General features: G+C 44.6%; 1 protein-coding gene across 4 annotated transcripts in view; it reads right to left on the bottom strand.

Moving 5' to 3' along the window:
* Positions 1-3,838: 3,838 nt before the first annotated feature.
* LOC139277313 (transcriptional regulator QRICH1-like) overlaps positions 3,839-13,951 on the bottom strand; it is a 51,840-nt gene continuing 41,727 nt past the window's right edge. For 3 of the 4 annotated variants that reach the window (XM_070895610.1, XM_070895611.1, XM_070895613.1), the window contains exons 7-10: positions 12,995-13,103; positions 12,414-12,565; positions 7,574-7,664; positions 3,839-5,745 (exon numbers count right to left, since the gene is read on the bottom strand). In XM_070895610.1, the coding sequence (XP_070751711.1) occupies positions 5,556-5,745; positions 7,574-7,664; positions 12,414-12,565; positions 12,995-13,103 (542 nt within the window). In that variant the 3' untranslated portion in view covers positions 3,839-5,555. The remainder of the gene's footprint in view (positions 5,746-7,573; positions 7,665-12,413; positions 12,566-12,994; positions 13,104-13,951) is intronic. The other variant, XM_070895612.1, reaches the window with a different exon arrangement.

Genomic DNA, 13,951 nt, shown 5'->3' with positions numbered 1-13,951 from the left:
TGCAGGAAAGTGGAGTAGAGATAGATCAGCCATGATCTTAGTGAATGGCGGAGCAGGCTCGAGGTCAAATGGCCGACTCCTGCTCCTATTTCTTATGTCCTTAAGCTTCTAACAAAAAAAAAAAATCAAAGGCCTGGAAGGATCGCTATGCATTGGAGTGAGATGCCCAGCATCCACCACGTACTGTTGCAGTAAGACAGCGATGGTTATTAAACACTCCAGTGCCATCTGCTGGCACACCACAGCTCTATTCCTGTTGTACTCACTAACTTGCACCAGTCTCAACAGGGGGTTGATTATATCAGTGGGAATAACTGCCCTTTCAGTGCTGAGATCCAGCTTCAGATCCATCTCAGGATTGGCTGCAACTCACTCTTAACCCACTGGCCACTGGAGACAGTTCAGTCAATTCAAGTCCACAGCGGGAAACAATGTAAACCAGCCAGCTCACTCAGAGACGCAACGGAGGGTGGGCTGGTGTGGAAAATAGAAAGGCCACGTTCGTCCAGTTTGGGGGGAGGGGAATGAGATGCTAATAAAGTCTTGTGTTGGTATAAAGCAGGGGCCATATATTAGAGTTTACTCCGATAGGCAAGACAACGGACATTAGCTGCACCAGTGGGATATGTTCTCTTCTCCCAAAGATATCCTGAAATGCAAAAATATTCAGCAAGAAACACAGGAAGATTGTGAACTAATTTATGAATTAGTGGCAGCATGTCCACTGAATCCATGGGAAACTGTTGAAGAATTGGATTGTATGGTTTAGTGACCTTAGCCGTGGGATATTTACAATGTTGATCGAGTGGGGGAGAAAGCAGAGAAAATGATAGTTCCAACTAAAGGAGGCAGGTTAGTTACATGAACTTGAGCCAAAAAACAGTGCTGAGCACAAAGTTTAAATGAAGCAACACGGTCAGGAATCCATTTTTGGGGGAGGGGAGAAATCCTAAATGTACATATATAACTTTCTACAAATGGATTGCTTTAAAAAAAACATTTAATCTTATTTAATTTTATTTAAAATACTTGAAACTGTATCACAAGAGTAAAATAAGCAAAATAACATTGTACAAGATTTAACTCTTCCCTTTTAATTAAAAAAAAATAACATAGGACCCACTTGTGTGTCGAAACCCTCCCCAAGTACATCATTCCAAGCTGCAGGGTGGGGGCACGATTCCCGATCGGGGGCCTGGGAAAGCCTGGAGGAAGGGTGCACTTTGAAAGGGGAATTGGATTGTTCCGAGAAGCTAATGGTTATGGGGAGATACCAGCCTGCTCATGGGTGTCCATCATTTGACTCTCTAATATGATATAAAAATGCCGCTCGGAGCAATGCTGGGAGTAGCCATTTTGGGTGGATAGATTTATGACATAATTGCAGAAATTAATCAGGTCACAAGACTTTATAGACTGAAGGTGATTCATGGAGATCAGCATGCTGGGAGACAGAGGCTTCCTGCTGGCGCATTCTCCTAGTGCTGTAGTGGGGTGGCACCAGCGGAGGATTGGGAGCAGGTTGCCCACATGCCTGGGTGGGGTCGTGTACTCCTTTTAGACGGTCTCTGACCAGCAACAAAAACCCCACAGATTAAAGATAGAAACACCAAACATTCTCCCAGCCAATAATACTTGTGTATCAAAAGAAAGCTGGAGTGATGTGAGGCCTTTCAAAAACTTAAAACAATTGTGATCCAAGGGGTTTAAAAAGAAAATTTAACACATTGTTTTTGCAACTTTTTCCACCCAGAGGATGAGATTGGGAACTGTAGGGTGATGGAGGTGAGCACCCTTGTGGCTCAGTGTCCTCGGTCAGTCCTAGAGCAGGGTCGTGGCACACGCTATTATTTCTTCAACACAAGATGTGCTACTCCCTACTCAGCCCTCTGACACTGCCTCGGTGCTTGAATCATTTACTCAGTTTGGGATTTTATTACTGCTTTAACTGGAATCTAAACTAACCCAAACAGTGGGGTGGCGGTTATGCTAGTCTTATAAAACTCCCCCCCCCCCCCACCAGAGCACTGCGTTCAGTTCTTGGCACTGCACCACGGGAAGGATATATTGTGGAAGGGAAGAGGCGCAGATTCACCAGAATTAAACCACGGCTAAAAGGGTTAAATAATGAAGAGCGGTTGCAGACTGAGCTTGTATTTCCTCGAGTATAGAAGATTAAGGGATGATCTAATTGAGGTGTTTAAGATAATTAAAGGAGTTGATAGGACAGAAATTATTTCCTCTGGTAGGAGAGTCCAGAACAAGGGGACACAATCTTAACATTAGAGCCAGGCCATTCAGGGGTGTTGCCAGGAAGCACTTCACACAAAGGGCAGTGGGAATCTGCAACTCTCTTCCCTGCAAAAAGCTGCTGAGGCTGATGTTCAATTGAAAAATTCAAAACGGAGATTGATAGACAAGTTTGTTGGGCAAGGTTATTAAGGGTTATGGAACCAAGGTGGGGAAATGGAGTTGAGGTACAGATCAGCTATGATCTAACTAAACGGTGGAATCAAGGGACTGAATGGTCTCCTGTTTCTTCATGGCAGTGTGGCAGAGGGAGGAGACATTCATCCTTCTACCATGGTAATATGGTCTGCTCAGGAATGCACTGCAGCTGTGTAGAACACAGTCTAATAAAGGAATGTGGAGGAAATGCTCCCAGGTAATGGCAGCTCGGTAAATTAACATGAATTTATAAATCCAGCTCGGCCTCCAAGCATTGGAATAAAAGATGGAGAGTTGTAAATATTTAAGCTAACGGTCAGTTATTTGTGGTTTTGAGGAAGCAGTTCTATCAATAGATTGGAGTGGGCTGGAGTAGTTAAATGCTGAAATCCCGGAGAAGCTGCCTGGCTCTTACTGAATGCAACAGGAATAACTAAAAAACCGAAAAGAAAAGCAATTTTAGGTAAAGTTAGGAAGTTCCCTTGGACCATGAGTATTTTAACTAGACAAGAACCTAGGAAATGTTAAATGACAGGATGCGAGCGTGTGTCTGCGCTCCTCTTGCAAGTGAATGGGATTCATTCCTTTAATTTTCTGGCCAGCTCCTGCGGAGAGGTAGTTTGCTGGATCTTGATACCATGTGAAGCTGCAATGAACAAATTGATCAGCAAACTGCGAATGGATATCGGTCAACAATTAGTAACTGGGGCAGGAGAGCAGATTGGCCTCATTTCCCTGGGTCCCAAGTCCAATTTCAGAACAACTGATGTTACTAACTTTAACTTAACCCCTTTAATATCGCACACATGACAATCTCAACGGCTATACTTTCTATACAACGCTGAATAAATTCAGAACAGGAAATATCCTGCAATGTAAAACATTTGTACAGAAGATGGAGTCAGATAGAAGCAGCCATGCCTTGTTCCCATCGGGGACGATTGCTCAGGGAACGTATTTACAGGAACAGCTCCATCATCAAATAACCAAGTTAAAAACAGTTTGAGCAGGTTTTCGGTCACCCTCCAGAATCCAATATGCACAACCATCATTTTTTCGCTTTAAAGCTGAAAGCAGCATTTTCTGAATCTTGTGTTTGATCTAAAGATGAGACTCACCTTCACAAATGTTAATGACAGTGACACTTGTGAATGGACAGCACCAATTCAGTGAGTGGAGGAGGGCGGGCAAAGAGGGTCAAAGAAACACAGCTGTAATGGAACTGAGTCCGAACAGGCTGCGGCTCACAGCTCCATCGCTACTGGTGCAGAGCTCACAGCTCCATCGCTACTGGTGCAGAGCTCACAGCTCCATCGCTACTGGTGCAGAGCTGCCCCCACCCCCCGGCCTCCCTGCTGCGCACAGACACCCCCGACTCCCTGCCCCGCCCATCACCATCCAGCACTCCAGCAATGTAGCTGCTAAATAGGAATCGGAAGACACCCCGATTGCCAGATCGAGGGTGAATCATCCGGGCCGTCTCTAACCTCCCAGAACACCCAATCTAATGCACGTACCCAAACTAACCGATAGCAGGTACTGCTGGGCAGTCTTCATTACTGCAGATGACCAAATCTAAAAAAGCAAGAATTTCAACAAACAGTTCCCTTGTATGACTGTAAACGGAACTTGCATCCTGCTGAATCTAAGCATGCAGTCATAGCAAGAACAAAACACAACTAAGAGAAACAGGTTTTAAGCTCTGTACCAAAGCAGTCGGCCCTAAAGCGTATTTTTCCGAACACAAACTGAAAGACAGATCGCAGAGCATTCTGCATCTCCAAAACACTTGGATCCCAAAACTAGAGCAGCCATGCCTGGGGTTAATTCAAACCGTTACAGAACATTAGCACAGTTTGCTTCTTACATTGGGGGTGATGTTCAAGATCAGTTTCACAGTATTAGCAGGTATGAATTGTAATTTAACTTTATAACCCTGTATAGAATTGGGAAACACTGCAAATTTTGGATCATGTGACACTCCAAATATCGCAAATATAGTAATTACAAATCTCCTTTCTAGCAAAAAAAAGTATAAAATCAGAATTTTCTCCCAAAATAAAGTTACTGTATCTTTACACTAGGACTGATATTTTCAGTATCACAATAAATACAGTACTCTCATTAATGCCAAATCACTAAGTCCTAATGTTGCACCATCCTCAGACTTCAACAATGCTACAGCCTAACCGTGGCAGTAATGGAGAGAAGCAACCACACTTGGACTGGAATTGATGATAGGAAACAACGAATGGAAATGATTTGACCTGGTGGGTGACGTCATTTCACTTTAAGAGCTTTAACGATTAACATACGTATACCAGCAGCCTACCCAAGGAACGAGCGCTGGACACAGGAAGTGAGCATGTGCAAGATGCCCCCCTCTTCCTGAAGCACACAGACTTCAGTTTGCCACAATGAAAACGCCTTGCATAATCCTAGGCTGAAAGAGCTGCTGTGTTGTACAGACTATTAGAACAGGAATAGAGAAACAGAAAGGTCTCTTTATAATGGTAGGAGTATATTACAATCATTTCTCTGTGCACTTTGCCTGGAGTTAAGGCCTCTGCACAAGGCCAGATGTGTGAAAATCTTCAGTTCTAGTCACTGTCTAAAAACATCATTTTTTTTTTTTAAGTACTGAAAAACTTTTTAATTATATAAACCTTCATCAGCTTTCCATTCTCCCTTTGTCAAATTCTCTTCAGTGGAGGCCCAGTTTAAGCGAGCAATTGGCAGAAAGATTACTGCACCAGTCTGTCTCACACCAATCACATGATGAGTTCACCCTGAGGGTTTCGGCAGTCCTTGTGCTGGAGTTCATGACAAGGGTTTCCAAATGTCAGCAGAAGTTTCTGCACCCACAAAATGCTGCTACAGGTTCAAAACAGAAAATAAAAAACAAATCGCCCACTTGACAGAAGTGGTTGCCAGACTCCTTGTATCTGGTAGCGAAACCCGATTATACTAGATTATCCACGGATAGACATCCGATAACTCCTCCTCCGAAGACTCTGTTGAAGCTGCACTGAAACATGGCTGAACGATTCCTGCATTGCTCGCAGTGCACAAGGTGCATTCCTTTCCACTCCGTTTCTGGCCAGGGTCTAGTGCAGGTTTGGAGCAGCTATGGCAAACGCTTCCTGGATCTCTCGCACAGCCAGAATCCGAGTCAACATCTGTTCCATGTGCTCCCTGCTGATTGGCTGGGTGGAGTACCAGATCGGGCTGTTGGGTGCCACCACTGGCTCCGGCGTCAGGTAAAAAGTGTCGTTCCTGCCCTTCACACTCTGGGGACTAAACAAGTTATGATTGCAGGTTATTGCGGGAAACACAGAACTCTTCCCTCATCTCTTCTCAACACATGAGAACTTTCCTCACAAATGCAGGAACAGTTTTCCCATATATTTGCAATAGCTGTAATGATGTGTGTTTAGCAGAAGAGCCATGAATGACTAGCGGCAGGAAGAGATGTACAGGTTGAACCTCCTTATCCGGCACCCTCAGGGCCTGGCCTGTGCCAATAAGGGATTTTATCGAATGAGGGGAGGTCAGCGGCCCGAGGTCGGGGGGTGGGGGGGGGGGAAGGGAGGAGGTTGGCGCCCCAGGCAGGCCCGAAGTGTCGGCGGGCCACGGCCCCAAAGTCGGGGTGGAGGTTGGTCGCGTTCTGCGCATGTGCCTCCGGAATCATGCCGGACAAAGGGTGGTCCCGGATAAGGGAGGTCCAACCTGTACATTGTTTTCCCCTCCAACAATGCGAGGTATCTCGCTCAGTTTGCCAAGAGCAGACCATATCACAATCGGCAGGGGACTAGTGTCAGGCAGCCGGTGAGGGTGGGGGGTTCCTGGTCACCAACCTTCCCGCGAGGCTGGGCAGTGGTCTGGAGGTCACGTGCAGACCACTCACCGGCTTTTACACAGAAGAAACCGTGCATGCGTGAACCAATTAAAGGGACTGCACATTAAAAAAAAATGAGGGGGAATATTGCCGGTCACCCTCAGCAATATTACAGGGCTGACATCAGCCATTTGTCACTCTGGTGTAAGGATGAGGGGCTCTCTACAGAAAGAAGTAAACTAGACTCGGAAATACAACTGGCAAATAAAATAGGGGTTTAGCCGCAGCATCGCCACCGAGGTATCTGCACAGTACAACAGTGGGACATGAACCTTTCACACGGTGTCTATGTGAACTGTGGGGAAACCGGTGGGAGGATCCAAAACTGGGGGCCATAAATACAAGATAGTTATAAATAAATCCAATAGGGAAATAAGGAGAAATCTCGGAGATAGGTTCGAATGTGGAACGTGCTACCACAGAAAGTGTTTGAGGTAAATAGCATAGATGCATTCTAAAGGAAACTAGATGAGTACGTGAGAGAAAAGGGAATAGTAAGATCTGCTGAAAAGGCTGAGATGAGGCAGATGTAATGGGTGGTGTGGAATATAAACAGCAGCACAGACTAGTTGGGCTGAATGGCCTGTTTCTGTGCTGTACGTTCTATGCAAATGGTCTGTGGCCGACTTTCTCCCAGTTAGCATGAAGTCTGATGCGAGCAGAGATACAAAGATATTCAGAGGTTAGTTGGTAGCATTTAGCCACGAGGTATGAACGACCATAAAGATCCTTTACATTGGGGATTCGCACGCAAGAAGTGAATGTTTTTCCCCATTGAGGGCAAACGTTTGTATTAATGTAAGTGAATGTTTGTACTTAGTATGAAATAAATTTGCCTGTTGGTTCATCGCCTGAGCCAGTCAGAATGTGCCTTGCGAAGTCGTGGTGGCCACGTGACAGGACATGACATATTGCAGTAAACTGCAGTACAGTGGCAAGAGTTCTTGGTTTGATCCCTGGGTCTACCAGTTACCCAGATATCAGACAGGTAAAGGAGCACTCTGATTCATAAGGGATATGAAGTTCGCTTATGGGAATGGCTGGTGATGCTGAACAAGGAATATATCTGGCGCTAAAAGCCAGAAGCAAAGCAGGAGAAATAATTAATAAATTTGACCCAGTTAAAAATCACAAAACAAGAGGAAATAAGTACTGGGTTGTAGCAGCTTCTCCTTTATGTACAGCCATAGTCTGAAAAGCTAACATGAGACAGGCAAATATTCTCACCATTTAAAGAGGTAGAAGTCGTAGAGTTTGATGGGGCAGCGCAGTGGGTTCTCTGGGTTCTCAGACTGCTCCGCATACATATCATCTGTAACTGAAACAAGTCAAAATGAGATTTCAGGCTATTAATTAACAATACACCATCACATGTCAACCAAGCAAGATGGGTTTTTGGAGGGCAGGGGGGGGCGGGGGGAAGAAAGGGAAACACAGATTCTCCATTCAGGTTTCCTAGCAAAGCTGCTTATTCACGTTTGCAGATGGAACCAGGAGGCATAACAAGTTGTGTGGAAGGGAGCAAGTTACAAAGGGAGAAAGACAGACTGAATGGGAAAAATGTGGCAGAGGGAGTTCAATATGGGGAAGTGTGAGGTCATCCACTTTGGATGTTTCTTCATTGTGAGAAACTAGGAACTGTGGAGGAGCAGAGATTTGAGTGCCCAGATACAGAAAGCAATCAAAAAGGCTCATGGAATGTTGGCATTCACCTCGAGGAGGTTAGAATTCAAAAGTGAGAAAGTGATACTTCGGTTGTACAGAACCTTGGTCAGACTATTTCATTTCTGGGCACTGTAACCTCAGGAAGGATATACTGACCGTGGAAGGGATACAGCACAGAATCACGAGAATGATTCAGGGGCTTAAAGGGATGGTTGCAGAAATTTGGCTTGTATTCGAGTTGGAAACTTTGCTCCGTTGTCCATCTTGGAGTGACTGCCCTCGCTCGATTCCATTCTTAAATGGCAGATCGAAGCAGGAGCATCTCCAGCAATGGCTTCTCTTCTTGACCCTGCACCATTCCCTCCTAGGTCCTCCCAAGATCTATCCTTGGCGCCCCTCCTCTTCTGATTCCAATGTAATGTCCTTTTATAGAATCATACAACTTGCATTTATATAGCGCCTTTAACATAGTAAAATATCCAAAGGCGCTTCACAGGAGCATGAACAAATTATGACACTGAACCACATAAGGAGGTATTAGGACAGGTGGTCAGAAGTAGGTGGAGAGGGAGGGTTAGAGAGCAAGGTTCCCGTTAAGCTGCGCAGCTGTCTGGAGGCCACATGCAGACCGCTTGGCAATATGAAAAACTGTACATGTGGAATTCTGATTTCGGTTCACGCAGTCCGTTAAAGGAGTCATGCACCCCCCAAAAATTATAAGGAACATTGGTGGAGCAGTGAAGAGGTTTAGGGAGTGAATTCCAGAATGTAGCTCCCAAGCAGCCGACGGCATGGCTGCCAATGGTGGAGCGATTAAAATCAGGGATGCTCAAGAGACCAGATTTGGAGCAGCGCAGGATCTCGGGGGGGGGGGGGGGGGGGGGGGGTGTGTGTGCGCGGGGCAGGTATGGGGCTGGAGGAGGTTACAGAGATGGGGAGGGGCGAGGCCATGGAGCAATTTGAAAATTAGAATGAGAATTTTTAAATCAAGGTGTTGTCAGATCAGGAGCCAATGTAGATCAGCGAGCACAGGGGTGATGGGTACAGCACAGAACGAGGCAATTCAGCTTATCGTGCCTATGCTGGCTCTTTGAAATGCAATTAGGCCCATTCCCCTGCACATTTTTATTTTCAAGTATTTATCCAATTCCCTTTTGAAAGTTACTACTGAATCTGCTCCCTTTCAGGCGGTGTATTTATAAATCCATCACGGAAACCACCCATTTCTACCTCCAACGTCACCTGCCTCAGCACATCTGCTGCAAACTCTCATCCACGCCTTTGTGACCTCTAGACTTGACTATTCAGATGCTCTACTGATGGTCTCACATTCTCTGAACTTCAATTCAACCAAAACTGGCTCTCGGGCTCATTCTCCCTTCAGTACTTGCGCTTCAGGTGTAGAAACTTATTTATTCAGCCAGCTTGTGTGCCTGAACCAACATAAGTTGCCGTGCCAAACCAATGCTTGCATGGAGCTGCTCTGGAAAGAAGCTTTCATAAATATTTTTACACTTGGAGGCCTCAGTACTAAATTGAAATGTCTTTTACCGAGTGGGTTGATGCAGATTCTTAGAATATTCAAGGCCTAATCTTCAACCTGCAACATATGATTAAACTTCGCACTGTAAAATGGCATTTACTGGGCCAGCAGAAATATTTCACATTATTTTAATGTAATATTTATTCAGACAGAATTGGAAATGCTCAGTTCAGTTGCTTTCCTTCAGGTGCAGTGCATTAAATACTTTGAACAGTGCTAGTATTTCCAGCCCTGTATCTGTGATGCAAGGAGAGAAAGCACAGAAAAACACACTTCAGGAAAGATGTAAAGGCCTTAAGAAAGGGTACAGAGGAGGTTTATCAGAATGTTACCTGGAATAAGGGACTACAGTTGAAAGGTTGGAAAAGTTAGGACTGTTCTCCTTGGGACAAAGGTTAGGAGGTGACCTAATAGAGGTTTTAAAGATGATGAGAGGTTTCGATAGAGTAAATAGAGGAAACTATTCCTGTTGGTGAGTGGGTCAATAACCAGAGGTCAGATTCAAAATCATTGGAAAAGCTCTGGAAGGGAGATGAGAAGAAAGATTTTCACTCAGTTGTCGAGACCAGGAACGCTCTACAAAAGTGGTGGATGCGATTCCATAAATAATTTTTTCCATAGGGAGTTGGACAGGTACTTGATGAACTTACAGGGTTACCGACAAAAAGCAGGGGTGTGGGACTAAGCACGACTGCTCTTTCAGAGAGCCAGCACAGGCACAATGGGCCAAATGTCCTCCTCCTGTGCTGTAAGTTTCTATGATTCTCTGAAAAATGCATCAATGGCATTTCTTCTCCAACATGGATTGGTCACAGCATGACCCAGATCTGTAGCACTCTGAATAAAATAGGATCCATTAACCTTGAACATTACCAGACAAATCTTCCCAGGAAGCTGGGTCCTCAACTATTTACAATCTATATTAATGACTTGGATGAAGGGACAGAGTGTAATGTAGCCAAGTTTGCTGATGGTACAAAGATGGGTGGGGGAAAGCAAATTGTGAGGAGGACACAAAAAATCTGCAAAGGGATATAGACAGGCTAAGTGAGTGGGCAAAAATTTGGCAGATGGAGTATAATGTGGGAAAATGTGAGGTTATCCACTTTGGCAGAAATAATAGAAAAGCAAATTATAATTTAAATGGAGAAAAATTGCAAGTGCTGCAGTACAGAGGGACCTGGGGGTCCTTGTGCATGAAACACAAAAGTTAGTATGCAGGTACAGCAAGTAATCAGGAAGGCAAATGGAATGTTGGCCTTTATTGCAAGGGGTATAGAGTATAAAAGCAGAGGGGTCCTGTTACAACTGTGTACAGTTTTGGTCTCCGTATTTGAGGAGGGATATACTTGCATTGGAGGCTGTTCAGAGAAGGTTCACTAGGTTGATTCCGGTTGACCTATGAGGATAGGTTGATCCTATACACATTGGAGTTCAGAAGAATGAGAGGTGATCTTATCGAAACATATAAGATACCGAGGGTGCTCGACAAGGTGGATGCAGAGAGGATATTTTCACTCGTAGGCGAAACTAAAACTAGGGGCATAGTCTCAGAATAAGGGGCCGCCCATTTAAAACTGAGATGAGGAGGAATTTCTACTCTGAGGTTTGTAAATCTGTGGAATTCTCTGCCCCAGAGAGCTGTGGAGGCTGGGTCATTGAATATATTTAAGGCAGAGATAGACAGATCTTTGAGCGAAGGGTTATGGGGTGCAGGCAGGGAAGTGGAACTGAGTCCATGATCAAATCAGCCATGATCTTATTGAATGGCAGAACAGGCTCAAGAGGCCAAATGGCCTACTCCTGCTCCTATTTCTTATGTTCTTGTTAGCTCATAGTACTTTCTTTACAGCTTCAGAGTCGTGGCAGCAAATGATTAGTGCATCTGTAGTAAATGTCAAAGGCATTGAGATCGTAGGCATGAACAGAGACCTGGGGGTGCTCGCGCTCAAATCTTTGAAGGTGGCCGGACAGGTTATCAAAGCAATGAATAAAGCATATGGGATCCTGGGCTATATAAATAGAGGCATAGATTATAAAAGCCAAGAAGTTATGCTAAACCTAAATAAAACACTAGTTCGGCCCCAGCTGGAGTATTATGGCCAATTCTGGGCACTGCACTTTAGAAAGGATGTGCAGGCTTTGGAGAGGGCAAGGAGATTTACTAAAATGCTTCCTGGGATGAGGAATTATGTGGATAGACTGGAGAAGCTGGGGTTGTTCACCTTGGGAGTAGAAAAGGCAAAGAGAAGATTTGATAGGTGTTTAAAATCATGAAGGGTTTCCAATGGATGCAGGGTCGATAACGAGAGGACACAGAGGCGATGAGGAAAAACTTTTTAATACAACTAGTGGTTATGATCGGGAATGCATTGCCTGATGGGTTGGTGGAGGCAGATTCAATAGTAGCTTTTAAAAGGGAACTGGATAAATACCTGTGAGGAAAAAAATTGTAGGGATATGGGGAAGAGGACTAACTGGATTGCTCTTCGAAAGAGTCAGCACAGACTCAATGGGCCAAATGGGCTCCTTCTGTGCTGTATTATTCCTTCATTCTAAAAAACATAAATAAAACAGAATGCTCGATGTGCACAACTGAAAAAGACCAGGTTAATGTTTCCCAAGAAGGTGTTCACGTGAAATGGCCGCCTGTCTTGTTCAGGTGCTGACTGACCAGTTGTATATTCAGCATTTGCTGGGTTTAAAAAAAACCCCATCAGATCTCCAGTATTCCTTTGTCTAACAATATGTAAAAATACCCACAAAGTTCATATTTTTTCTTCAATCCACTTAGTAGCTGCTTCCATCTCAAGTCAGAACCCGGTGTGTAGCAACGGTTTAAACTCCACAGACACTGACCTTTTTGCCCCGTTTGGTGCAAACCCAATGCCTTCAGGTAGCGAATACTTGTGCTTTTGTCCTTGGGGTTCACTGGATTTTTCTTTGTTTGTCGAACTACTTTTGAGAATGCCAGTTTCATGTGCTGTTCCACACACTTCAACAGGAAGTACCTGCATTGAAAGAACCATGATCACAGAGCTGTAAAAGCTTCCAGGCCACCTCTGCGCCCACCCCCTACACCAGTCATGCAAGGACTTCCCAAAAATCTCATTATTTTCAGTCAAAGTTGACCAGCACTCAAGCACACCTGGCCATGTCTTCAAAGCCCTAGACAAAATTCAGCATTCTGCCGAGAGGTGCAGGAACAGACATTGTCCATCTATCCCAGACGAGATTAAAGAGCAGCACTTTCAGCTAGCACAGCCCACACACCCTCTGAAGCCAAAAGCATGTTACGGCACAGAAGAGGCATTTTTACATTTCTTGAATCCACAGCTATGCTCCTTCTGTTCGGTTGAAATTGCTTAAAGTTCAAAGTACAGAAATGAGCAAATAGATCATAATGAAGCGTTTCAGGTTTAAGTTAAAGGGGCACTCACTTAGTGTTGAAGAACATGAGAGTTGTCAGGAGGGTGGAAGGCGAGTGAGCACCAAGCTGTTTGCATTCCCACAGCATCTCCTCGGTGATGTGGCTGGGGATCATGTAACCTATTGAACAATACAGTGCTACACTTACTTTCACACAACTTGACATTAACTATTTTGCGAGTGGCGCTGTACGTCTAATTGGTAAGAGTGCTGAACTCCCAGCTAGGGTGTTAATACCTGTGCCCACCTCAGGTGTTGGATTAAGATTTTCTCACAACCAGTTCAGCCAGCTCTCAGCCCAGAGGCTGAATTATTCACTGCACCTCATGTAGAGCACCAAACCAGTCAACAAAGGTGCCAAGCAGGTGTTGAAACCAAATGTGTTGAAACCAAATGTGTTTTAATGAGAATGCAGCTATTGGAGTTACACTACAAATATATAATCCAATCCTTTTTTAAAAAAGGCCAAAATGGTGAATGTAAACATAATAGAATACTTACTATAGCCTGCATGCACATTCAGAATGCCTTGGGTAGAAGTTCCAAGAGATAATCGCACTACAAATATCAATAATTCCCCAATCTGCAGTGCAGAAATTTAAACTGCAGTGTATTTGGGTGATAAGAACATAAGAATTAGGAGCAGGAGTAGGCCATTTGGTCCTTTGAGCCTGCTCTGCCGTTTAATAAAATCACTGCTGATCTTCTACCTCAACTCCACTTTCCTGCACTCTCTCCATATCCCTTGATTCCCTCAATATCCAAAAGTCTATCGATCTCGGTCTTGAATAAACTCAATGACTGCAATTCTCTACCCCAAAGGGCTGTGGAGGCTCAAAGATTCACCACCCTCTGAGTGACAAAATTTCTCCCCATCTCAGTCCTAAATGTCCGACCCCTTATCCTGAGACTGTGACCCCTGATTCTAAACTCTCCAGCCAGGAGAATCATCATCCCTGCATCTATCC

Source organism: Pristiophorus japonicus, chromosome 12 (assembly GCF_044704955.1).
Source record: "Pristiophorus japonicus isolate sPriJap1 chromosome 12, sPriJap1.hap1, whole genome shotgun sequence".
Classification (NCBI taxonomy): domain Eukaryota; kingdom Metazoa; phylum Chordata; class Chondrichthyes; family Pristiophoridae; genus Pristiophorus; species Pristiophorus japonicus.
The sequence above is the reverse complement of the archived record's forward strand: the minus strand, read 5'-3'. Positions and strand labels throughout refer to the sequence as shown.